General features: G+C 39.8%; 1 protein-coding gene and 1 long non-coding RNA gene across 3 annotated transcripts in view; one reads left to right on the forward strand and one right to left on the reverse strand.

Moving 5' to 3' along the window:
- LOC133076138 (uncharacterized) overlaps positions 1–27,174 on the reverse strand; it is a 318,595-nt gene that overhangs the window by 20,109 nt on the left and 271,312 nt on the right. Inside the window, exon 4 of one of the 2 annotated variants that reach the window (XR_009697493.1) lies at positions 17,755–17,804. The exons of the other annotated variant lie outside the window; for it this stretch is intronic. This is a non-coding gene — a long non-coding RNA (uncharacterized LOC133076138). Of the gene's footprint in view, positions 1–17,754; positions 17,805–27,174 lie in introns of those variants that run through there. 2 annotated transcript variants of the gene reach the window in all.
- The window catches only part of TNFSF11 (TNF superfamily member 11), a 33,167-nt gene continuing 14,794 nt past the window's right edge, over positions 8,802–27,174 (forward strand). The window contains exons 1-2 of the mRNA XM_061170587.1: positions 8,802–9,038; positions 15,808–15,975. Of these exons, the coding sequence (XP_061026570.1) occupies positions 8,802–9,038; positions 15,808–15,975 (405 nt within the window). The remainder of the gene's footprint in view (positions 9,039–15,807; positions 15,976–27,174) is intronic.

The raw sequence follows: 27,174 nt of genomic DNA on the forward strand, positions 1-27,174 counted from the left end.
TATTTTCTAGAATATCCATTTGATTATTTTTAAACCATTCCATTTCTTTGCTGAAGTAGTCTATCTTTTCATTTATTTTCTTTATCTTTTCCTCTATGTTCCTTATTATACTTATAATAGTTATTTTTAAATCCTTGCCTACTATTTCCAATATTTGGGTCATCTGTTGATCTGCCTCTATTGGATGTATTTTTTCCTTATGATTATGAACCACACATTTAACTTCCTATCATGTCATGTAATTTTAAAATCTGCACACCAGACACTGTGTACTAAAGAACTGACGTAGATATTATTTTGCAGCTAAGGTGAGGAGGACTTCAATCCAATTAGAAATTGAGCTAGGCTGTAGCTTTAATTAGTTTCAGCACAACTCTTGTTTCAAATATCTTGGTGGCTATATTTGCTTAGTGCTTATTGTAAACCTTTCTCTCCAGTAATATTCTTTCACATACACTGTGAGATTTTGGGAGATCCCACTCTACCGTCTCAATCCAGTCCCCCAGCCTTGTAAGCTGCCCAGTACTCAGAAAAAGTCCTGTGAAGGAGAAAACAAGTAGTTGGAGAAAACTACCTAGGCATTTGGAGTTCCTCCAGATTTTAATGTGTCATGTCTTTTCCGGTAGAATCTCTCTGCCTGTAGCAAACTTGACCCTACACTTGCCTGTGTTTACTTGGCAAATGCTCTCGGGGAGGAAAGTGGCTAGTGATATTTTCTCCCCTAGGAAAGATTTTTCATATAGAATTCAGTCCCTTTAAATTTCCTGGCATCATTTTCATCTCTGCAGCTTGTTGATATCTTTTTTAAAGATAATTTTTAAAAAGTTTATCTGGCTTTGTCTAGTTGGTTACGGTTATGGTGCTAGCAATGGCCTGAGATCTTCTACCTAACAAATAAATAAAAGCAGAGTTTACTGAATGGCTTTAAAGTCCCATTGCAGGGGCAGGAAATAGTGCACATCGTTTTCTTTTTGCACTTATTAGGTTTTTGTTCTTTCAGTGTAAGTGCAACATTCGTCTTAGAGTGTAAGCTCTGTGGTGACAACTACGTATCTTACTCAGCATCATACCTCCTATGCCCACCACAGTGCCAGACTCGTGGCTGGTATTCAGTAAATGTTTGTTGCATGAATAATTGTCAACATGAACAAAGACATAGGGGTTTGAAATAAATAGCACAGAGTATAGGGAAATTATAAATTATTCTTTATGTTCTAAAACTAGAACTTTAAGTACAAGGAGAGAGTGATGGAAGATGAGGCTAAAGATACAGATGGGAAAAATTAAGAAGGGGTTTGTAGCTCCGATTTTATCTTAAGTAATCACAGGCCACTGACCAGTTTCAAATGGGAAAATGATACAGCCAGCTGCACATGATAAATAGATTCTTCTGGAAACAGGTTTAAGTAGGAGAAGGTTGGTGGCAAAAAGGACAAGAGGGAAGCTGTTTTAGTACTACAGGCAAGAAATGACGAAAGGCTGATTTAGAGGCAAAGAGAAGGGAACAAGCATTTTGGGAAGCTGGTATCAAATACCTTTGTCACCCTCTCACTCCCATCTCAAAGAATAAAGTATGTAGTATGTGGGGATGGGAAGTTTACCTGAGGCTTCACGTCCTGAGGATTCAGTAGAGAAATAGAAAAGCACAGGCTAATTTCTGGACAAAATTACTGATAGCAATGAGTAGACCTAAGCATTAACAGACTCTGGAAAATCTGAAAAAACAATCTCATAGCTTCCTGAGAGGCTCTGGACAGGTGATCCGCATGCATCCTGAGAGACACTGGGAATTACTTGAAATTCCCAGCCCTGGGAGAATCCCACTGGCCCTCCTTAAGCCAGCCGCCTGGTAAGGTGAGGAAACACCTTCCTTACCCGTCACTTCCTGTGTGTCCACCATTGCTGAAGACACCTCCACTAACCTGATATACACAGGTCAAAAGGTCAAATGTCACTGAAAGGATCTCAGAAGCTTGAAAGAGGAACCTAGCCCAAGTAAACAAAACAGCTGCCTGTCAGAGGAGGTTTAGTAAAGGAGTAGAGGTGAATTTAAAAATGATTATAAGGAGAATTCTTAAGGAGACACAAGAAAGTATTGCAAAAGATCAATCGGAGAGGAAAAAAAAAAAGATTTCTTAAAATAAAATTTAATTCTGCATTTAAAAATCCAACAGATGACCTGAAGAATGGAATTGAAACTGCTGAGAAAGGAAATAAAGATCTAGAATAGAAAATAAAAGAATATATTCGTGATGAAAAGCAAAAATAAAATAGATGGAAATTACAAGTTAAACTATAGGGATCATGAGAGACACATCTGAGAGACCCAATATAATGAAAACAGGAATTTCAAAGCAGGGGAAAGAAGAAGAAAGAAGAAATAATAATTACTTCCTGAGCAAAATTGAAGAGGAAAAAGATTCAGAAAACATTTAGGAGATAAATACAGTAAGGCTCTTTAATATCATTAATCCCATTTGATTATGTTTTTAGAAACAACTACAATCTCTCTGATTAATTTCTGTATTTCCCAAAAGTTTACTTAAAAGGTCTAATACTTCAGATGATTTCATTTTAAGAATAAGTCTGAGATAATGTTAATTAATTAAAAACCTATCAAACACAAACAACAAGGTCCTACTGTATAGCACAGGGAACTATATTCAATATCTTGTGACAAACCATAACTGAAAAGAATATGAAAAAGAATATATATATATATATATATATAAAACTCAGTCATTTTGATGTACAGAAGAAATTAACACATTATAAATCAACTATACTTCAATTAAAAAAGAAAACCTAGGGCGGGTGGGAGGGAGGGAGGCGCAAGAGGGAAGAGATATGGGAACATATGTATATGTATAACTGATTCACTTTGTTATAAAGCAGAAACTAACACACCATTGTAAAGCAATTATACTCCAATAAAGATGTTAAAAAAACAAAAAAACCTATCAAACACAGTTGCTTCCTAGAAAGCTGGAGGTTAAAATTACTTTAGATAGTTCCAGCATTGTGCACAGAAGAGACATACAGCTATGGACTTCCTTCAAACATGATCAAGATTTTTTTTCTCCTCCACCTCCCATTCAGGATTCCCTGGAGTCTCAGGGAATAGAGACTCCTTTAGGGATAAGGCAGTATATTTCATGATGACTGCAAACATAAAGCCTTAATTCAACTGTCTATTGACACAGGTCAATGTTAAGTTGTTATAGTTTATTAGTTAATTTGTTAGCACAAGGGAATGTGATGAGAATAGGTTGCTTATAAAAGGTAATGGAAATGGTGGGTTAGATTTTTAGGCAGGCCAGACCCAGATGGGAGATTTCAATGGGTCCTCAGTGAGCAAAAACAGCTTGGACCTGAGATCAGAAGAGGCAGGGACACCCAGGGTAGGAAGAAGAGCATGTCCAAAATAAAACTCATTGTTCTTTGCCCCAATCTACCTACACCTGATTTCTCTCTTGTGTTCTCTTTCTATAAGATTCACAATGACTTGGGAGTTCCCTGGTGGCCTAGTAGTTAGGATTCTGGGCTTTCACTGCCATGGCCCAGGTTTAATCCCTGGTCCATGTGGCACGGCAAACAACAACAACAACAAAAAGATTCACAATGACTTCATCCTCGTAGCATCGCTAAAACTTTGTGTATTCTTTATCTGGATTCACAGCACCATCATCTACCCTGTCATCCAAGCAAATACTCCTGTGAGCCACCTCTCATGTCCAGTCATCAAGTTCTATCTGTTTTATCTCTTACCTATTTAAAAATGTCTCCAAGACCTTTTGACCAAGTGTTTGCCACATCTAACAGAACTAGGCTGGACTATGTAGAGTGTGCCAACTTATGCCTCCATCCAACAGATTAGTGGTTCTCAAAGTGTGGCCCTCAGACCTTTGAGGTCCCTGAGACCCACTCAGGGGATCCTCAAGATCTGAGCTACCTTTATAGTAATACTAAGATCATAACTTGCTTTTCTACTTTGTAGACATTTGCACTAATGTATAAAATGCTGGAGCCATAGCATAAATCAGTACAGTTGACATGAAAACTGTGTTAGTAGTCATGTATTCTTCACTGCTACACACTTCAGAGTTTCTTTAAAAAACAGTTTTAAAAAAATATATCTTTGATGGAGTAAAAACCGTTATTTTTATTAAGACTTAATACTTGAATATACATCTTTTTATATTACATGGGACAAAATGGGATGTATGCATTGAAGCACTTCTGCTACATAACTAAGTAGGATTGTCATGAGAAAAAGCATGCAAGTCATTGTTCAAGTTGCAAAATGAATTAATGACAAACATTTATGCTTTTCAGGCTTGGGTATTTGTTCATTTGAAAAATGAACAAAGTGAGTCTGTCAGTTCAAGAAAAGCAATTGGCAGTATTTGTTGCCAATACAATTCAAGTTTTCAAGGACAAATTAGAACTTTGAAAAACTCCTATTTGCCTCTGTGAACTCCTATTTGCCTCTGTGAACTTAACAGCTTCCCAATACTAAAGACTTTCCTGATAAAATCAGTGGTGATATTAGTGAATGTAGGTTTTTGCTATTGTATAATGAAATATGTCAACACTTGGAAAATCTGTGGAACTCAGTGAATTAATATTTTCCAAATGACCAGTGTTACAAATCATCCCTGGGTAAGAGAACCATTCAAATAAAAATATAGATCAATGGATATTATTGTCACAGAGGAGGAAAACTCCACTGATGGTTTTAGATTCCATAGTGCAAATAATGGCTAAGAAGTGACCACTTGTTGAGTTCTGGTGTAGTTGAAAAGGAAAACACCACAATTATCAGAAAAGGCAATTAAAATATTCCTCCTTTTTCTAACTATATGTTTGTGTGAGGCTGTATTTTCTTCATACACTTTGAGAAAAATAATGTATCACATCAGAGTGGGTACAGAAGCAGACAGAAGAATACAACTGTCTTCTATTAAAGAGATTTACAAACATAAACAATGCAATCCTATTCACTTATATTTTTATTTTTAAAATGATCTATATTTCATAAATAATGTTGTTACCGCAAATGAGCAAACGTTTCTCTGTTTGAATTTTTAATATGGTAAATATTGACAGCTACAACTCACATTAAAAAAAAGCTTTTGGAAGTTTCCATTGTAAGAGAGTAAACAGATTCTGAGACTAAAAAGTTTGAGAGCTGCTAGTGTATAGATAATTACATAAAATCTGAAAGTCACTCAGGTTCAAATTTTCTTAAGTTCTATAAGCTTGATAATAAAATTCTACAATATCAGCCTTAAAAAATACATATATCTATTTCTCCTTATTGTCTGGGCATGTTATGCCCTTAAGTTTGCTGTATGTTTTCCTAGTTAAATTAGGTTATCAGTATAATTAGAGAGTGATGTTATTTGGGGTAGTTTTCTATTTAACACTTAGTGTTCTCCCCAGTTCAGCCCTCTGTTATTGGAATGTCAGAAATGTTTATATTCTTTTTTTTTTTACTTACTCATTCATTTCACAGACCTTCATGAAGCACTGTGTTAAGGCAGTAGGAATACAAAGGTCATGACTTCCCTCAGGGAGCTTACAGTCTAGTAGGTGAGACAGAGAAGCAAAGTAAAGATCATAAAAAGAAGTTTCAGAACTACGATAAACATATGCACATCATGTAATAAAGAATTAGATAGAAATAGTGGGGCGTGACAGCCTGGGGGTGGTGAGCTCTCAGGAAAAGCTTCCTAAGGACAAGGAACCTTAACTGAATATTTGAAGATAAGGCAATAATCAGGTGAAAAAGTCAGGGTGATCAATCCTGGTGGAAGACAGTGAATGACCAAAGGTATAAGAGCAAGAAATGGGAGGGTGCAAGCAGTCCTGTGTTGCTGGGGCATAAATCGTAAGGCTGCAGGGGGAAAAAGTGAGGCAATGAAGCAATAGGAACCAGAAGTTGATCTAAAACATGGTAAGGAGCTTGAGAGTCACCTGCTGGGCCAGTGGTGTTTAAGAGGGGCTCCATGAAGCCCTGGCAAGGACAGAAAACTGCAGGTCTGTGGAAATGCTTTGGATGGCCAGCATGATGCTTTAAAATGGATCTGTACTGTATAGCGCAGGGAACTCTGCTCAATACTCTGTGAAAACCTAAATGGGAAAAGAATTTGAAAAAGAATAGATACATGGATATGTATAACAGAATCACTTTGCTGTATACCTGCAACTAACACAACATTGTTAACCAACTATACTCCAATATAAGATAAAAATTAAAAAAATAAAAATTAAATAAAATGGATCTGAATGCTTTTTTCCAATCTGACAGACTCTTCAATATCCTCCATGGTCCTGTTCTGGTCTCTCCTCTTCCTGTTCCTTCAGTCCTTGTAGGTTCCCTGGGCTACTGACTATTTTACTGACATTCAGGCCATTTGTGCTGCACTGTCCATTCGTGTTCTACAGATATTTCTCATCTGGTTTTTACCAAATTTTGTTTCTTAAACCCTTGATATGTGAACCTCCCATCCCCTCAAAAAAAAAAAAAAAAAGATGAAAACTTTTTGAAAAGCAGAGAATACCAAACCCCTTTTCTGGAGATTTACAAAATACATTTGTACATTCATGTCACTGATACAATCCGCATTAAACAAAAAACAACTAATTTTGTTTAACGCAAGATTTTCCAAGCGAAGCCGACCATGGGACCACCCCTTTTATTAAGCGAATGTCGAGTAATTAGGGAGTGACATGTTGACAAATTAATTAATTAATTAATAGGCCAGAAAGTTTCATTACCTTTGAAGAAGCAACAAGTGAACTGACAGTGGAGTTTCCAATCCATCCTGTGGATGCGGGAACACAGAGGGATGACACCTTTAGGATAGGAAAGGAAAATAACTGCCTTGCAGGAGGAACGTCGCATGAAGAACTCTGTAGGAATGTAATATACGGTCCTATCCATGAAGTGACTAGGTCAAACACAACTGAACAGATTCAGAGATTTGAGGGAACTTCTTCTAATCTGAGGATCAAGATGCCAAGGAATAAAAGACATGTATAAAACATTGAAAAAGAATGGAAAGGGCTATACAGTAAAGTCACTGTGGGTTTAGTTGTTATAACACATTTTTAAAAATCTTTGATTCTAGTAGAGATTTATAAAAAAGATGAAATATAGAATTGTTTCCCAAAAGAAGAAAAAAGAGAAGGAAGAGAAAGAGAGGGAAAACAACCGTTACTTCCCAAAGTTAACCAACAAAAAGTAAGAAGAGGCCCAGACTGCATGGAGTAGAAGATCAACATTTGTTGTTTCTCTATTGGAGTTTGAAAATTGTTTTTTTCCCTCTTTCCTCATCAAACTTGAGATACATACACAAACGAATGCTAAAAGCATCTTTGAATTTGAACAAATCATTTCATTTGGGTGTTTATTTTTTACCCATCCTAGTTGCTCTTCCTCAACACGTGCTGAGTTCTGTTTAATTGCAAACACGGGTTTTAGTAACTCAGAGATGTGCCATTTGTGAAAAATCTTCCCTATGAAATGCCCTTTCGAGAACTATGCAGAAAGAGGACACAAAATTCAAACGTAGTAACAAAAAGTGAAAACATCCTAAGTTTTTATAGGTGTTTAAATTGGCCAGTACCTCCGTTCTTTCCTGCTGAAGATGTATCAGAATCTGTCAGCAATGTTCGTATTCTCATTTTTCTTACCAAGGGGCACAATTCTGAAGACAGACTTTTAAAAAAGTTTTCCTTAGCAAGGAAACCAACATTTAATTCCACCTCAGCTTTGTGTAACATCTTTCTTTCCTGATTGACAGCTGGAGGAGCGCTCCTGGGTGGCCCGCCTCTGGGTGTATACCTCTCTTATTTTTAGGACACTGAAGGAAAGTAACTGCCAAGCAGTAGGAATGGCATGTGACTGAACTCTCTTCATATATATGGTCCTATATGTAAAGTTACTGGGTCCTACCCCTCTCTCTGTACCAAATTTCTTTTTTTAAGTCACAGTTGGTGCCTATCGGCTCTCTGCTGCCACATTCAAAATCTGCCTCATTTAAAGCCACTTTGAGGGTGCAGAAACAGGGGTTTGGGAAGAGGGTTCTGGTTTCCTAAGCCTGCCAAAATACATATTTCGGAACCTATATTTGGAAACATGCTAGAGGCTGCACCCTCAGGATCTCTGAGGGTGTTCCTTGCTAAAAAAAAAAAAAATGTTAGGGGGGTGGTGGGAGGAGGAGAGGCAAATAGGAAGGGCCTTCAGACATCACCAAGTCCAACTTTCTAAATCCTATAGGGGAAACTGAGGCTCGGGGATGCCAACTGTCCCAGGAATGTCTGCGATGTCACCTTTATCCTTGACCAAGGCATTCATCTGCATCTCCCCCAGCCCATCTCTTGGACCTCCAGAAAGGCCGCTGAGGATGGGCAAGTGGCCTCTGGAACCGCTAGAACAACCCACAGCCTCTTCCTCCGAGGGCCCCGATGGGGAGGGAGGAGGCCTTTCAGGGAGAGAGTAAGGGAGGGAGGGCGAAAGGAAGGAAGGGGAGCCAGGGGTGGGAGTGGAAGAGGCAGGCTCGGCCGGGGCTGATTGGCTCCCGGGGCCAGCCCTCCCGAAGCGGTTTATAAGAGTTGGGGCGGCCGGCACCCTCCTCGCTCGCCCGCGCGCCCCAGGAGCAGCGCCCGCCTCTGAGCGCCCCTACGTCGAGGCCCGCCTGGCCGCGCGCCGGCTCTGCGCCGCCTTTGGACTTGGCCGCCGGCCGAACAGCCCCGGAGGGAGGCGAGCGCCCGAGCGAGGCGGGCCGAGCGCCATGCGCCGCGCCAGCCGAGACTACACCAAGTACCTGCGCGGCTCCGAGGAGATGGGCAGCGGCGGCTCCGGCGCCCCGCACGAGGGCGCCCTGCACGCCCCGCCGCCGCCGCCGTCCGCGCAACCCGCCCCGCACCACTCCGCCGCCGCCTCCCGCTCCACGTTCGTGGCCCTGCTGGGGCTGGGGCTGGGCCAGGTCGCGTGCAGCGTCGCTCTGTTCCTTTACTTCCGAGCGCAGGTGAGTGCTCGCCTCCCTGGGGCGCGCGGGTGGAGCGCACCCGCCTTGATCCTCCAGCACTTTGCAGGCGATGGAGTCTAGTCCCCCGGCTTGACTCCCCAGAGCTTGCATATCTGGGGAGGGGAAAGTGACCCTAAAAAGGGAGCGTCCGGCTGGGGGACAGCCAGGCGCGGGGCGCGGCGCGCTGGCCTCTGGTCCTCGCGCACGCACCCGGCCCCGCTGCACACCGAAGCTGAGCTCGCCCGGCCTGGTGCGTTTGAATTTCCCCCGGCGAGACCGCATTGGCCGCTCACCTCTTTGGGAAACGACTGCACACTTTTCTCTGCTTCCACTTCCCACTTGAAGCAAAGAATGAACTTAGGTCCACTCAGGAAAAAAAATTGAGCGCCTACCGTTGGGAATCGACCCTTTCCCTTCCCACCCACCCCCGGGAGGATTTGGGGTCCTGGGGTTGGTTGCTTTGCACCGCGCAGTGCGTGCGCTGCCGGCAGCTGCTGGAGCCCCGGGGGGCGATGCCCAAGTCGCCAGATGGACCGAAAGACATAGCGCGGCCAGAGAAGCCTGGTCTTAGGACCCGGGCTCCGCTCGCGCGGAGTGAAAGAAGAGAGAAGGGCCCTCGTGCCTTCGCACTAAAGTGGGCGGAGGAAGTTAGCAAAGTGTGTGTGGAGGTGGTGAAGTTCTCTCCCCCGGCACAGCCTAGCGACAATCTAGCAAGTAACCAAGCTTTTCAAAGGTGAGGAAGCCGGCTAGGAACGGCAGAGAGATAGTAGAAAGGAAGGGGTAAATTTGTAACATTATGCTTTCTGGTGGTTTATGCTCTTGTGTTTTCTTGGAAATTGCAGTGCAGTTGGTTGGATTCATTCAAGTATTCTTGTCTGGTGCTGTGAACTCTTTCTCAAAGGAAGTGGGGGGCTGACTGTGCATTTTTTTTTTTTTTTTATGGGAAAAGAGACTTGGGTTTGGACTTCATTGGTTTTCAGATTCAAAGGTGATTACTAAACCAAATTGAATGCATCAGAACAAGGCATTGCCTGGCCTGTATGGGTTTTTGACATGTGCCAGAGTCTTGAACTCCATTACTTGTAATCATAGGCTTTTTGTTAAATATTCAGTATCCACTAATTTGCATTTTATAGAACTAGTTTATCTACTAAAAGGTAGACATACTATGCGCAGTGCTTTAGAAAATTTGTATTTGTATATTACTAAAAATCTTTTCCTATTGAGAGGAAGTTTTTCTAAAAATACAACTTTCAAGTGGTTTACTTGCAACATAGATTACACAAATCTATATGAAAGTGATGAAACATTTTTCTTTCATTGGAGTATGCTGCAGCCAAGAATGAATGATTTATCCATTTTCTCATCCAGCATGTGGTCCTGTCCCCCTCCTCCCCCTGCCCCGCCCCGTCATTTAATGTCTGTATATTGAGTACCTGCAATGCACATGACACTATTAAATGGTATGGAATATGAATTAAGAATCATTTATTCAACATACAATGTCCACATACTATGTGCATTGCATGATGCCAGGTAATGAAGGGGCCTATAACAAAAGACTTTAAATTCTTAGTCAAGTAAGAGAGAAGCATTCAGAAAAGGGACAGAAGATTCAGTAGTTCTCTTTTATCTTTTCTAACAACTGGGGGTTATGGCATTTTCATAGCAGTAGTAGTGAAGTGAGTATTCAGCACTGAAAGAGCAGTAGGAAATGAGTGAATTCTAGGGACCAGGAACAGCTTAGATTGGCAGGAACCATGGAAATCGGCGTGACCATTTAGGAAAGAATGACCTGTTGGGCTGTTGAAGAAAGTGTTCAGCTTCTTTGTAGGGATTCTCAATATTAATGGCCTGGTGGGCTGAGGGGTCTAGCCTTCTGATCATTTAGCAATCTTGATGTCACATGGATAGAAAATTTTCAGATGGAGAATTTAATGTCATCGAATTTCTGGGTACAGTTTTCCTAAATGCCATGAAGATTGGGCTTCTCCAAGACTTATGCAAAATATATTAGCCATTACTCTGAACCCAACTATGTATTACATTTTTAAAAGGTCATCTTCTTCAGTTAGGAAGTAATATTAGGAGCAATGTTTTCATAGGAGGATACTCCACTAGATGTGGTTACGTTTTGCTGAGTATGGTATCTACAGTTAATACTGAAAGGGGTCCTAATCATTTAGAGATACGTTCAGAAGTAGTTACAAATGAAATAAGATGTTTGGAATTCATTTCAAAATAATAGGTGGGGAGCCTGGGGAACAGGGAAGTGGTTGCTTATAGATGAAACAAGATTGGCCACGCACTGGTAATTGCTGAAGCTCAGTGATGGGTACGTGGAGCTTCTACAAGTCCACAATTCTTTCCACTTTCACATATGCTGGAAGCCTTCTTTCAAAGTTCTAGTTGAGAGAGTAGATTCAGTTTGACCTGACACTGATTTAACATTTTCACTTATATCCGCTTCCTTGGATTAGAACTTGGTACCAAATAAGAGATAGTTTTTTGATTTCCACTAAATTTGTGGGTCAACTACTTGGGGCTTCTGAATGTGTTTGAACTAGAATGAAATCATCTAATATCAGGTAATATGTTTGCAGTTAACAGTTAAAAAAAAAGAAAAAAAAAAAGAAAAGGAGCCAGTTTTATTGTTTTTGTTTAAAGATGGGAGGGGGGAGCCATGCAAATCCTCAAGAAAAAACAATTCAATTTAGTTTTAAATGCATTTAGAAAAATGCCCCCAAATAATGTAAAAATTATAGTGACAAAAAATTTTCCCCTGCTCCACTCATGTTTGAATAGCTAAACGTGAATCAGCCTCCTGAATGTTTGTAGATTGCTTGTGCCTAGATTAAGAAAAATAAAAGTACTAGATCCAGTGTAGATTGGCTTTTCCCCTACCAACCTTGCCAAAGAAAAAATAGCATGTGGCTTGTGCTATATATTTACCACATAGTATTCATACTTTGGTTTACAAAGAAAAAAAAATACCCTTACAAAAAGTTGCTTTTAAAATTTATGTGCCCTTTTTTTTTTAAGCATCCATATAACCATATTCAAAGTTTAGAGCTTAGCTACAAGATAAGCTTTTCAGGAAACTCAATCTCTGTCCCCTTTTAACCCCTTCTGCCAAACCCCCAATATGCACACCAACCTCCCTGGGCTGTTTGTTACCCAAACACAAGAGCAGTCATTACCGAAAATCTGATGTGGAGGTGTGTAGGCTGCCTGCTTGAAAAAACAGAAAACAAAGTAGCACAAATGTCAAGCATCCTGCCTCATTTAACCCTACAAATGATTAAGTTTCAAGGAAGTTTTTTTTTTTTTAAAGATTGAGTTCCCTTCACATGAACTACATCATCTGATCACTGTTTTTGAAGTCCAGTTTAAATCAGATATTCAAGATTCACTTAATATTTTCAGTCATTTCTAGATACAATAAATTCATTTACTGTTTACTGTGATTTTTTTTTTTTTACTCTGATTTTTGGATGAGTTTCTTCGTTCCTCTGTCGTGTGTAAGTTCCTTGAAGGTCAGGACTGCCTGTTTTGCTCACTACCTTCTTTACAGCATCCAGCCTAGTGCTTTGCATGTTGAATTTACTGAAAAAGCTTTTCAAATGATTTGCAGCATTAGAAATATACCTTTTTCTAATTTGTGATGTGTAAATGATCTCATTAGTAGCTAAAATAGACTAAAAAGTGTAATTTTTCCATCATATAAATTTTCTATCCAGACTGCTGTGTCAGGGGATGGGTTGTTAGGGGAGAGGTTACATTTTTCCAGCCGCTCGGTGAGTAATGTGGAGGGTCCAGCATCAGTCTGACGGCCTGCCCTGCAGCTCCTGCAGTGCTGAGACCACAGGAGCAGAGGCCATCATTTGCCTGTGTGTGTTGCTGGCCCTGCGGCCCTGCACCCCTGCACCTCTACGCCACCCTTTCTCCTGGTCTCCATCTTCAGGAAAGGAGAGCTACAAGGGCACTGGAATAAGAAAGACATTTGTCTGTAGGTTAAAAATAAATTTCTAAGACACATGCAACCCTATGTTCACAGCAGCACTATTCACATTAGCCAAGACATGGAAACAACCTAAATGTCCATTGACAGATGAATAGATAAAGAAGATGTGGTACATATACACAGTGGAATATTACTCAGCCATAAAAAAGAATGAAATAATGCCATTTGCAGCAACATGGATGGACCTAGAGATTATCATACTAAGTGAAGTAAGTCAGAGAAAGACAAATACCATATGATATCACTTATATGTGGAATCTAAAATATGACACAGATGAACTTGTTTACGAAACAGAAATAAACTCAGACATAGAGAACAGACTTGTGGTTGCCAAGAGGGCGAGCAGGATTGGGGAGGGATGGAGTGGGAGTTTGGGATTAGCAGATGCAAACTGTTGTATATATGTATAACTGAATCACTTTTCTGTACACCAGAAACTAATACAACATTGTAAATCAACTATACTTCAATAAAATAAATTATTAAAAATAATAAAAATAAAATTCTAACATATGACCCTTAAATAAACAAAATAGTATATCAAAATTAATTGAGTGTATCAAAATTAATTATGCCATACTTCCATTTGGGAAAACAATTGGTGACATTTTATATATGTTTTAGCTCTAATGTGACTTTCTGAAACAGTGGTTCTCACCTGCACATTAGAAACACTTGGGGAGAGAGACTCAGTTGACCCCTCCCCTTAGGAATATTGATTAAATTTGCCAAGGGTGGGACCTGGGCATGGACATTTTTTTAATAGAGAAGAGACAAAAATCTTTGCATTATATTTCTTTGCATTAAACCCTTAGCCATTATTGACCATTTCAGTAATTTTGTATTAATATTAATTGCTATTACTTGTGAAAAAATTTTAAAATTGGTGTCCAAAGAAATTTGGAGACATTTTAATAGCAGACAGTCGATATTTGTATCTTTGGTATTTGAAAACATTACTTCTCAGACTTTAACGTGCATCAGAATCACCTGGGATCTAGTTAGAATGCAGATTCACAGGCACTGCCTGGGGTGGCGCCTGAGCGTCTGCATTTCTAACAAATTCTGGGTGAGCCTGTAACACTGCAAGTGATTGGACTATAGTTTCCATAGCAAGAGTCGCCGGTACTGCTGCTTCTGTTGATGGCACTTAGCTTGTCAGCGGGACTGGGGCTTAACCAATGTTAGGGTACCCAGGCACTTCCCCACTAATACCACACTGTTCCTTTAGCTCAGCGGCTTTCTGGTGGTGAGATAGCTGAGGCCTTTGCAGGATTCTTCTTTCTTGAGGTCTGAACCCAACGACTCTTCATATCAGTTGTCCAGGCTTCTCTGGTTTTTTGCGAAACTTATTGGTATAAGTGAGCTTTTTAAAAGAAGTATGGAATTGAACACTTGCCTTATATAAAATCTCAGATATTCTGATTCATACTAATTATTTTAAAGAAATAAAAAATAAACGTGGATTGCAAATAGTTTTGCTTCCTGAGTCACACCGTGCAAAAGTGGAATGATAAAATTTGTATTAGTGGGTGCACATTTGTTGAAAGGCTGTTATTTCATTTTGAGAATCTCAGGTATGGATAGGGTACTTTCTTAGCTTACTTCTGACAGCTGGTTAATAAACCTGCACATCTTCTGATGACTTTCAAAAAGATGATTAAACCAGGGAACGAGAGACTTGATATTAATTGACTGGGCTTTGGTTATTGGAAACTTACATAATTTTCCCTTTTTTTCATCTAGCCTGTACCTAGTCATAAGCAAATGCACATGAAGTACCTTGAATTTTTTGAAAGAAGAGGACAATAAATTAAACCACTTAAAAATTAAACCAATTAAAACAATTAGGTAGCTAATTACCTCTACTATTTACTTGGCAGTTGAAACCACTACAAAGGCTTGGAGGAGCTGGCAGACAATTTTAAGAAAAGAGTAATACTTAAAGAAATGCTTATGCTGGCACCTGTTTTAACCAGGGGACCACCTAATAACTTGATGGGGATATTTTGGGTGGGACTATCCCGTACACTACAAGAATTTTAGCATCCCCTCAGCATGTATCCATAGAGCTTGCTCACACCATGAGCCCTCGTCATCCCAGCTGACACCAAATAGCACCACACACATTCTCGGGCACCCTCTGACAGACGTACCACTCCAGGTTAAGAAAACTGACGAGAGGCTCAACGAAAAGGGAAATTATGCTTCTGGCTTTTCTTTGGAGCTAGGAAATGGATTTCTCCCTCCCTTCTTCAGCTGATTAAAACACACATTGATTAAGGGAAAAGGCCAGGCAAACATGGCAGCTGAACATGATGTTAATTTCACCTGATTTATATAGGTTTCATGCTTTGAATATCCAAGTGGGCTTCATAATCCCACGTAGCATGCTGCTTGGGGGGGACTTAAAGATAAAAGGCTTTCTCTCCCTGTACTGAACACATGTAATTTCTTTGATTCCCCTCCCCTCAGTGAGCACTTTTACAATGTCAGACGATTTTGATAATTTCCCCATGAATCACATGTGTACAGGTGTGTTGTGGATGGTAGTCAGCTACTCATAAAAATGAATTAGAAGTCAATTTTTTCACCAACTCGATAGTAATTGTATTAACTATTAGTTGTTGGGGACATAATGACTCTTGCAAGAATGAATTATTTTGTCCTTAAGTCACACTTTATTAAATAACAGAATGATCAGTGATAACCACTCTGACGTCCTCACATTTTCCCCCCCTCAGATGGATCCTAATAGAATATCAGAAGATGACACTCACTGCATTAATAGAATTTTCAAACTCCATGAAAACACGGATTTGCAAGACACAACTCTGGAGAGTCAAGACTCAAAATTAATACCTGATTCGTGTAAGAGAATTAAACAGGCCTTTCAAGCAGCTGTGCAAAAGGTGAGTCCACATTGAGATAAGTCAAGGGCCCTCACTGACTCTCCTAATATTGAAAATTAAAACTGGCTAAGTGCTGTTGACTTTGTTCTTTTTTATTTTAATAATTTGTAAAAGAGCTAAAGAGAATTTTTTTTTGTGGGATTAGCAGAATTCTTTTGAAGTTGGTAGTGGTTAGTTTTGGTGACCAGCAACATTCATGCAAATATTCTTTTCTTTCCTTTCCTTCCTTCCTTTCTCTCTCTTTCTTCCTTCCTTCCTTCCTTTTCTTCCTTTCTTTCTTTCCTTCTTTCTTTTCTTCCTTCCTCCCTCCCTCCCTCCCTCTCTCTCTCTCTCTCTCTTTCTTTCTTTCTTTCTATCTTTCTTTCTTTTATTTTAGAGGAGGGATTTACATTCACACTTGGAAGGAGGACAAAGATGGTTTGTGGTAGTCAGTGGGTCAGTTTGCTAGTTTGAATTCCCTGCCATAGAAGACATTCCCTCAGCTCACAGGATTCTCTGCTGGCTACTTCCTTTATATTTGGTTTTAGAATGGTAGGAACCTCTATTCCACATCTTTGGATCCAGGTCTCTGTTGAGAATAACTATAGCTGGTCCACTGTTGTCATCCGAAGTGAGGGGGTAAGCGATTAGAGCAAGAATTGATGTGGTGGGTGAGATGGAAATTCTCTGTTCATTTTTCATTCTTCGGGAGAGCTGGGTGAGAAGGGAGGAGATGGGGACAGAGAAGACGAATGACTTCTCTACACCGACAGCCTCAATTGAGAAACCCTGTAATAACTGCCTGTTTTACTTTCCTGGATAAAGTCACTTGAGAATTCTGCAGCCTTGCAATTATTTTACTTCTACCCAAGAACCGGGTAGAATCCCGTGACTCCAGTGCATGCACATCTGTATACATTGCATACTTGCGTGCACATCTGCATGGATTCTTGCATCCGCTCATACATCCCAACCTCTAGTTTGCAACTCCCTGGGCTATCTCTGATCATCTTAGAGTAAATACTAAAGTTCTCAAATGCCTTAAATCTAAACTAAACTTTAATTAGTTTCTTTTTTAAAGATTCACAAATAGTAATAGCATTTTTTAAAAAGAGGATATGTATTGGACATAGAAGTAGGGCGATAAAGCTGTTTTGTATAACCCTTAAAACTGATATTTGCTATATTTCAACAAATCTAAGATACCACGAATTTTCAGCTTACTTTATTTCACGCATCACAAAGAAAGAAAAAAATTTTAACTAAAGAATTAAACATGATCATTATAGATTCTAGTTGCATCAGTTTCAGAGATTCTGAAATATAAAAAAAATACATCATAGAATCAAGGAAGTACATATCGTTCTAATATCTATAAGAGCTACTGCTTAAAAATATTACATTTTCATTATAGTGTGTAGGTGCTTAGCTTTACGCAGTAGATGCATATTTTAAAATGTGGGTTTAAATTTGATCTTTTTATCTTACATTGTAATTTTTGAGCTATAGCAACAGCAATTCCACTAGTCTAATTCATTTTTTAAAGTTCTATAACATTTTCTTTTTCTGCTTTTGCAAAAAATTAAACTACTAAAAATAAGAGAAAAATGAGTAACTTCTGATTTTTTACTATGGAAAGAAATTGGAAATTGAATGGCTACTATACTGTATTTACCTCTGCTCACATCATCTTAACTCATATATATTTTGTGGGAAAAATCATGGCATGTGAAGTCAGATAGACTTATGATTAAATAAATGTGATCTTGGAAAATACTTAACATTTCTCCGCTTTGGCTTCCTCATCTTTAAAAAGTGGAGCTCACGATCCCTCCGTAGCAGGACTGTGGCTGATTTGAAAAAAAAGATGTAAAGGACCTAAGCACAGTACTGGGAATATAGTATGCACTCATTAAATGTTTATATATTACTTTTATCACCATTATTACTAATTCATTGTCATTGTTGATGATTTAATCAAAGACATATTTTAAAAGTTTAGATAGAGCAGGTTTCATCATTTTTCTAAACATGCAATAGGACAAAACAATAGGACACTGAAGCAAGTTGCAGAAAACCACTGTGATGTTTTTATCACCAGCAGCAATAAACATGTTGATTATATACTATCCTTAGGAAACTTCTAGGTCTATTTAAGATGTATAATTAATTAATTTAATTAATACAGTAAGTAACTAAACAGCCTATTCTTAAGGCATTTTAAGCTATATGTTGAAGGATAGTGTATTAGTGGAGGAGAGAAAGACATAACATTTGCAAGACCCTCAATTTAAAATTATCGTCAAAAATCCTGATCTACATTGGGGAAAAGAGGATCTACTGAGCTATATATTGTGAAATCTAATACTCAATTTGCTATTCTTTTCTTATTGAAGTATAGTTGATTTACAATACTGTGTTAGTTTCAGGTATACAGCAAAGTGATTCAGTTATTTTTTTTCGGGTTATATTCCATTATAGGTTATTACAAAATGTTGGATATAATTCCCTGGGCTGTACAGTAAATCCTTGTTGCTTATTCTATTTTATGTATAGTAGTTTGTATCTGTTAATCCCATACTCCTAATTTGTCCCTCCTTCCCTCCCTCTCCCCCTCTGGTAACCACAAGTTTGTTTTCTGTCTGTGAGTCTGTTTCTGTTTTTGTATATACATTCTTCTGTATTGTTTTTTAGATTTCACATGTAAGTGATATATTAAAAAAAAGAATGAAATATTGCCATTTGCAGCAACGTGGATGGACCTAAAGAATATTATACTTAGTGAAGTTAAGTCAGACAGAGACAAATTCTAATTCATTTTTTATTGTTTTTGTTTTATGTTTCATTTTCAGTAGTCAGCTTTTTATCCCACCTCCTAAATACTGAGTGGTCTATCTATAAACATTGACATGTACCAGAGGTAATCTGTTAGTTCAAAGCTGAACCTCTAATTAAGGTAATTCTGGTTAGGTAAATGATTGTCTCCTAATTTTCTGTTTAAATCAAGCCATATTGTATATCCTTACAATGAAAAAGAGATAAACTTTTCATTTCAGTGGTGTCTGGTTCTTAAAAATTATACTTTGGGTTTCCTCTGGAAGAATAAGTATGCAAGATCAGCCAAGATAATTTGGAAAATAAGTAATATTAAGAAGAACAGATACCATTAACATTTACCTATGAGAATGCAAGGATGGTTCATCTTAACAGGTCAAAGGAGAAAAATGTTATCATCTCATAGACACTGAGAAGTGATTGACAAAATTTTGCACTTATTTCTGATGTTTAAAATCCATTAGAAAACAGAACGAGATGGATTCTTGATGTTATCCTAAATAGCTGAAACTAAAAGTTAGCTAATGATGAGAAATAGGAGCATTTCTCTTAATATCAGGAATACACCAAAGATGCCCACTGTCCCCGTGTTATTTAACATTGTTCAGAATGTGCCAGCAAATGTAATTACATATGAGAATGAAATAAAATATATAGAAGGTAGACTCTGCATGTGATATGATTGTATACTTGGGAAAATTCAAAAGAACTGAAAAGCTACAAGCAAAATAAATCAGTTTGTAAAAGTTAATAGGTAGGGACTTCCCTAGTGGCACAGTGGTTAAGAATCCGCCTGCCAATGTAGGGGACACGGGTTCGAGCTCTGGTCCGGGAAGATCCCTCATGCCGCGGAGCAACTAAGCCTGTGCGCCACAACTACTGAGCCTGCGCTCTAGAGCCCGTGAGCCACAACTACTGAGCCCGCAAGCCACAACTACTGAAGCCCGCGCGCCTAGAGCCCGTGCTCCGCAACAAGAGAAGCCACTGCAATGAGACGCCCATGCACAGCAACGAAGAGTAGCCCCCCCTCGCCGCAACTAGAGAAAGCCCGCGCGCAGCAACAAAGACCCAACGCAGCCAAAAATAAATAAATAAATTTATTTATTTATTTAAAAAAATAGTTAATAGGTAATAATCACTAGCTGCCCCCATTTCAAACAATAATTAGAAAACATGAATGAAAGATTTCATTCATAATTTTTAAAAAGCCTGAAAAATTAGCTTAACAAGGAATGTACAAAGCTAGAAAACTCTATAGAGGCATTTAAAATAGGATTGGTTAATGTAAAGACGGAACTAGGCAAAGCCATAGTCCATGAACGAGAACAGACACCTTGGAGTAGACCTCACTGTATGTGTGTGACTGTATGTGTGTGTATAACTTAATATAATAGAAAATTATTTTGAATAAGTGGGTGTAATTTGGGTTATTCAAAAATGGGACTAGGACAGTTTGTTTGCTATTTTTTTTCAAGTGATAGCCTTATCTCACGTCCTAAGTGAAAACAAATGCCAGATGGAGAGACGTGGCCAATAGCTGCTCCCTGGCAGTCCTCACTTCTGCTCCCTCGGTGAACTTTCCGCCGCTAACTCCCCCGTCAGAACTTACTTGTTCATTGTCCCATTTCCTTTGAGCTTTCTAACTGACTGTCTAGAGAGTACGATAAGCCAGTTTGTACTTAAAGATGTTGATGAACAATAATGACAGAATTTTCACTATTTTAGGAGCCTGTTGGAGACAGGGTGCCTCATTCCACATGAGTAACACTAATTATGAGAGATTCAGTGCCTGGGAAGCCAGAAGGAGAAAGATTTGTGGGCAGACAAGAATAGTCAACTGCTCTTATTAAAGACACACAGGTTTTTTTTTTTTAAGATTTTTTGATGTGGACCATTTTTCAAGTCTTTATTGAGTTTGTTACAGTGTTGTTCTGTTTTATGTTTTGGTTTTTTGGCCGTGAGGCATGTGGGATCTTAGCTCCCCGACCAGGGAATGAGCCCGCACCATCTGCACTGGGAGGCGAAGTCTTAACCACTGGACCGCCAGGGAGTTCCCAAGACACACAGCTTTAATTATACTAACAGACTAGTGTGACTCACAGGATGAGTAGAACTTTATTTCATTAATTTAATATTTGTTTTTGTTGTGCTATAGGATTGTTACTCATGGGTAACAATATTACACACAGATAATTCTTTTTAAGGAATAAGAAGTTGTCATAATATACCATTGTGTGTTTGGAGGTAGAAGACGCCATTTCTTCCCCCAGACAAGAGACTCTTTAGGAAGGAGACACACGTTATTCATCTTATCATTAGACTCAAGCAATTTTATTCAGTGCACACACTGTGCTAGGCACTTTGCTATAACTTGTCCTTTAACCAAGGATTTACCCTTCTCTTACCTTGGCCAAATAATGCCAAATGTGTTATCCTTTGATGAGGATTATTGGTTAAGGTGACAGTCTACACATCTTGCCAAAATAATCAGATTTCTCATTTCTCTTGCTGATACTAAAAATAGGATGGATGTATCAGGCATTCATAAGCAGGTTTGTATCTTAGCTTCAGTTCTAATATAGATATTGGGTGAACCCATAAAACACAATTACTTTTGTGGCTGCAATCATTACTGAGAGATCTCCCCATCCAATGGTAACAAATGCTAGACATAAGCACAATATCACATTCTATGTGTGCAAAAAGTGGTGTTTACCCAGCCCGTCTTTGGTCAGACAAGTAATGCTGTTTTTTCCGCCTTTTTTGTTTGTGGCTGGGTTTTCTTGGCTTTTTTTTCCCTTTAGCACAGAACTCTGAAAGCCTCTTAGTGATCCAACCCTACCAACCACAATTTACAAAGTCTCTCATAACAGTCTATGACAATAAAGAGAACACTAGTACAAATACGGTGTCCGATTTATAAAGCAATTCTTGCTCCAGCTTTGGCCGCCTCTCTGGCCTCTGCCAGCCTGAGGAGCAGTGCGGGGGGCTCAGGCCTGAACAGGAGCACTTGGCCTTCAGACCTCCCGACCAGTCTCAGTGGAAAGCCATCTGTTTATACATATTTATACATCCTGAGCCCTGGGATGTGACTCTACTTGATGTTAGTATGCCTGCTTGTTGGTTTCACATTGGGTACCTGTTTGTGAAAGACTTCCTGAAACTTGCTTTGAAATGTATCTGAAAGGGTGATATGGAGGAGAGAGATCAATATACAAGTCACACCAATCACCTTGCTCTCCAGCGTGGGGTGTTCAGTGCATTCAAGGTGACCTCCCTAGGATGCTGGAAGGAAGCAAGGTGATTTACATGGATATGTATATTTTAATATTGGCTTCAAAATATTTCTGTGAATATTTTATAAGGTAGCTAATATACAGGAACGTTTTTATTTAATAGTTAAATAAATAAATATGCACGTTTGGGAGCATTAAAAAATTTTCCCTGAAGAAGCTGCACAGTCAGAAATGCTTAGAGATCTTGGAACGAATTTGCAGTTCCATCAGGACGAGAACTGCAGCCACTTTGCTCACATTTGAATATATCACATCTAATTTAGACTCAAGATTGAAGGAAAAGAACAAGTAAATGACTGATGACTTCTTGAACTCTGTAAACTTATATTTTTAAATAAACATGAGTCATTGACCAACTCACAAAGCCATTCAGAATGTTATAAGCCTGGTTCTCATCTATTGGATGTCTTACCAATGTTATAATTGATAATTATTAATATTATAGCCTGAAGCAATAATGCCTCCATATAATCATACTACAGGTTAATTTTTGTTGAAAGTTATGTTCATCTGGACTTCTTGCTTTAATCATGTTTTCCCCAGGTCTATTTGCCTCTTCATAGCTTATGAACTATATAGAGGCAGGTTTACAATGTGAACTAAAAACACAGCTCTGGCTTCTTATATGTTTTTGTAAAACTCTCTGTTTCATCCCAGAATATGAAAAGCCAATGGTGATGATGACTACCAGTAAGCTGTGTTGTTAGCATATTCTTGACTAACCATGTCCTGGAGTCAGTAAGTCTCTGAGCCTCCAAAGATTTACTGGAAAATGGGGAGTAAGACCAGAGCCATAATCACTGAACAATTAATTCTTACCTGGAATTCTTATTTTATTCCCTGGGAATCAGTGCATAGTTGGCCTTATCTCCTGCAGGATTCACAATATAAATGAAACTATCTCCTGGTACTAAGAATGATGTACCCAAAGATTCACAGCCCTTTGATCCTCAGTCATATATTCACTGTTATTTCATATAGTCTATGCTGCCCTAACAAAGAGACCCATCACTCATTGGACAAGATAAGATAGAATTTTTTTCTCTCGTGTGCAATAATCCAGAGGTGGCAGTTCAGGGCTGGCAGGAAAGCACCTCCATCCTCAACAGGTACCTTCCATCTCTGGATTCAAATTGGTTTCTCCATATATTGTCATCTCCAGACAGAGGAAAGGGAGAAAGAAAAAGTCAAGGCAGTACCTGGAAGTTGAGACGTCAGTCATTTCTAGTAGCATCTTATTGGCTGGAACTTACTCATAAAATGACACATGGATGCAAAGTAGGCTACACATTGTAGTCTCTAGCGGGGCAACCATTTGCACCAAAGCTTGAGGGAAAGAGGTTGCCTATAACTAACTGGAGAGAGGTGAGGATGGATTCTAGGGGGACAATGAGTGGTCTCCAGTACTCACTAAACCCTATTTAGGCAGGAAAGTGGGTTCACTATATGAACAAGAGGTAACTCTGTATATATACAAGTCTATGAAAAATTGGAACAGTCAAGATTTTATTTTCTAAAAATTAAAGTACTTTAAGATTATTTAGATTCCAGAAGAGAGAGAAATTTGAAGGTAGATTTAACAGCATGCATCTTTCTGAGGAACTTTCAAAGATTCATTGAGTCATATGCATCTGTGATCTGTGAATAAACCTTGATTCTCACTTGTCCAGTTTTTAGTAGGTTTTGTGGATTCAAGAACATTAATTTAAAACCAGAAAGTTCATCAGATTGAGTGGTTGTTTTTTTCATCTGTAAAGCTGATTCCTTAGAATTCCAATGTCAATTATTACAGGAAACCTATTCCCATTTTTAAAACTAAAGTACATAAGAAATCAATTAAAAGTTGAGTAGATCTTAACTGTTTATGAACTTGTAATCACTGGAGTTGTTACATAGCCATTATTTCTCATTTGCTTTTTAGTTAATACACACACAACAGAAACAAGGGGGAAAATTAAACCCCGTTCATTATCTCTTTGCCTTTGTATATAAGAGTATGTGTCCCAAGAAAGTTTCTTGTAAACCCACAAGGCAACTTGGGGTTTGGGGGCACTGACGTTCCCAAATCAAGATGTTAGTCATGTAGTGGTTTTCCAATGGGATTTCATCTCTGCCATAACAGTTTTGGGAACTGCAATTCAATCAACCCCAATCATATCTAGCATTTATAAAAGCTGCCTTTATGGGAAAGCCAAAGTATGACCCACAGAATTTTCCTACAAAACCAAGGCCATCTACTGCCTTTTGCCCAACAACGGGCCATTGGCCGTGATGCGCTCAATCTCAGGGGAGACCCAGGGCAAAAGGTAGGAGGGTCTGCACGAGGGAAATAACCAGGGAGTGATATTGTCAGAGGTGGGCTTATCTTTGTGCTAGAAGTACTCCAGGGTGGAAGGAAAGATATTCTGGCTTGACATTTTTAAAGAAAGAGAGAAGAAGAAGGACGTTCCTGAAAGAGGAGCATCTCGTTATGTGGCGTGGGGATCTTGAGCTAAGACTCCAGAAGTCAGTAAGACTGAGGGTCCTCAGTTGGAGGAGACTTGGTAAAGGATGGTTGGATTGCTCCACCAGGAGTGGCTCGTCCTAGGAGAAGTACAGCCTGTGGAACTGGAGAGAATGGCGTGCCCTAGAGCAGCGTTTTCCAAACCTGCTTGATCTTAAGAATCATTTGGGGACCTTGTTTACAAAAGAAAGAAAAAGGTTCCCAGATCTGTTACAAAGATTCTGATTTGGTAGTTTAGGTGTAGACTTTGTGACGTGGGAAATCCTTTTTTAGAAGGGCTGGGGGCTGGTCCGTCTTTACAAGAAGGCTTCAGGGTGGATACTGACCAAAAAGGTGTTCTAAGCATCCTAAGAAGAGTTGAGGGCCACTGGAGGACAGGGAAGCCATTGTTGAATGAATGACTATATTTAAGAAGTAGGATTCAGCCTGTGTTGTGTGGAGAAGATGGGTCTTGGAAGTTGCAGAGAACAGTCTGTATCTGAGATGACCAGACAATAAATGTTTGCTTGAACTTTTTGAGATTTAGGGTCTGAGAGGTCCATTCTCTCGTAGCTTCCTCATCACGACGGTGCTACCCCAGTCCGTAGTCATTGCCCTTTGAGAACACTAGGTGGGAATAGCAGCAGTAGCAGCAGTAAAAATAATCTTGATAATTATCAACTGTAAGGCTTATCTTCATCAGAAAGTTTAGGTGAGCTCAGAATCTCTTCTTCTCGGTGCCTGTACCTGCTTCTCATCTGATCTACCCCTTGGTGGTGAATTACTATGATATTATCTCCATCACCCCAAATCAGAAGCCAGAAGATGGTCTTAGACACTTACTCATTGACTTTTCACCTCACCCCCATCCTGGGAATTCTACCTCCTTACTAAACCTTCACATACTTTACTCTGTGTCACTGCCGTTGTCACCTGAATACAGGTGTCGCCATCACCATTGCCATTTTGCATCTGGACCACTGCAAGTGCGCACCCTATCCTACGCACATTACCTCCAATCCATCCTCTCCACAGCTGAGTGACTTCTCAAATTCAAATCTTACTTTCCTACTTAAGGAAATCCTTTCTTGGACCCCCTATAGTCATCAGGATAAAGTCTGAGCTGCTGAACGCATAACACAAAGCCTTTTGTGTTCTGGAACCCTCCTTCCAACTCCAGCCTCTCCAGGCTCATTACCCTGTGGCTCCATCTCCTCACCCCACCTCAGCTTGTGCTCAGTGGACCCACCTCAGGAAAGTGCTAGAAGTTCCCTAACCTGGCTGTGCCCTTCCCCACCCCCCGCCCCCCTGCTACAGCCATAAACACAGTGAGGGCAGAGAGGATATCCGTCCAGGACACACAGCATCTTAGCATCCTGCAGAACATCTGGCCCTAGCAGCCATCAGTGAGCTTTGTGGGATGGATGGATGGATGAAATGGATGGATGAATTATGGGTCTTTGTGCATGTTCTTTATGTGCCATTCCAGGCTCTTCTTTGTGTACAGTTTTCTAATTGTCTTTCAAAATTTAGCTCAGGCATTACTTCCCAAAGAGTCCCCCAATGATGCCCGCCTGCCCACCTTTGGGGTTAGGGGCCCCTTTTGTGCACACCTAGGGCTTCTTGTATTCACCCCGTCATAGCATTGACCCCAGGAGCCGGGTGCGGGTCTGACTCACCCAGATGTGAGCTTTCCAAGGACAGAGACTATGTGATGTTTGGTTTCTCTAGCCAATGACAGGTACAATGAGTAGGCGCTCAGTTGATGTTCAAAGAACACTTTTAATGAATACATGAGTGATCTGTGCTCATCCCTGCTCGTGGTGTCATCAGGTGGCTGGTTGTTTAATATTGTCGGAAGCTAGCCACATTGCCAGTGCCCGGAAGATTCTCATCAGGGGTGGAGGTCGCTCCCAAGTGTGGTGTTTTTCCTGCTTCTTCAAGAGGGAGCGTCTTCCCTCTTTGGGGCATGAACACCATAGGGACTTTGAGTCTGGAGGACCTTCATGGCCATCCTGCCCCTTCCCTCCCTGGCCTCACTGGTCCACAGTGGCTGGCCTGGTACCTCTGTCCCCCTTTAGTTCCATTTGTAGCAGTCAGAAATACTTTGGGGAAGAGTCTGTGAGAGTAAGCCTTCTACAGAGGAGATAGGGCTTTGTGAATGTCAGAAGCTCTGCCAATGTGAGGTGGCATAATTACGTTTCAAGTGGCAAAAGAGAGCAGAGACGTGGTAAATAGCACAGTTAGCCCAAGATTCCCCACTGCAGTTACCCTGCCGAGCCCTTAGATGAAACTTTTTAAACGAGTACCCTAGCACAAGACACTTTAAAATTGGGCTCTTTATGAAGACTAATATTGCTGTCATAGGGCTACTTCATGAAAACCCGAAGGGACCTTTAACTAGAGCGAAACTTCCTCATTTAAACCATGAAGGTTAAACAATAAAAACTAAGTTTCTATTCCCAGCATAGCCATCGCCCTGCCGGGAAAGCATCACTCTGCTTTAGGAAAACAAGGGCACCGTATTCTTTAGCCCTTCGGTGGGTACAGTACATTATCTGTGTGCAAAGACATGTCTTTTCCAATCAGCAGACTTCTTCTGGGAGA

This window comes from Eubalaena glacialis, chromosome 16 (assembly GCF_028564815.1).
Source record: "Eubalaena glacialis isolate mEubGla1 chromosome 16, mEubGla1.1.hap2.+ XY, whole genome shotgun sequence".
Lineage (NCBI taxonomy): Eukaryota > Metazoa > Chordata > Mammalia > Artiodactyla > Balaenidae > Eubalaena > Eubalaena glacialis.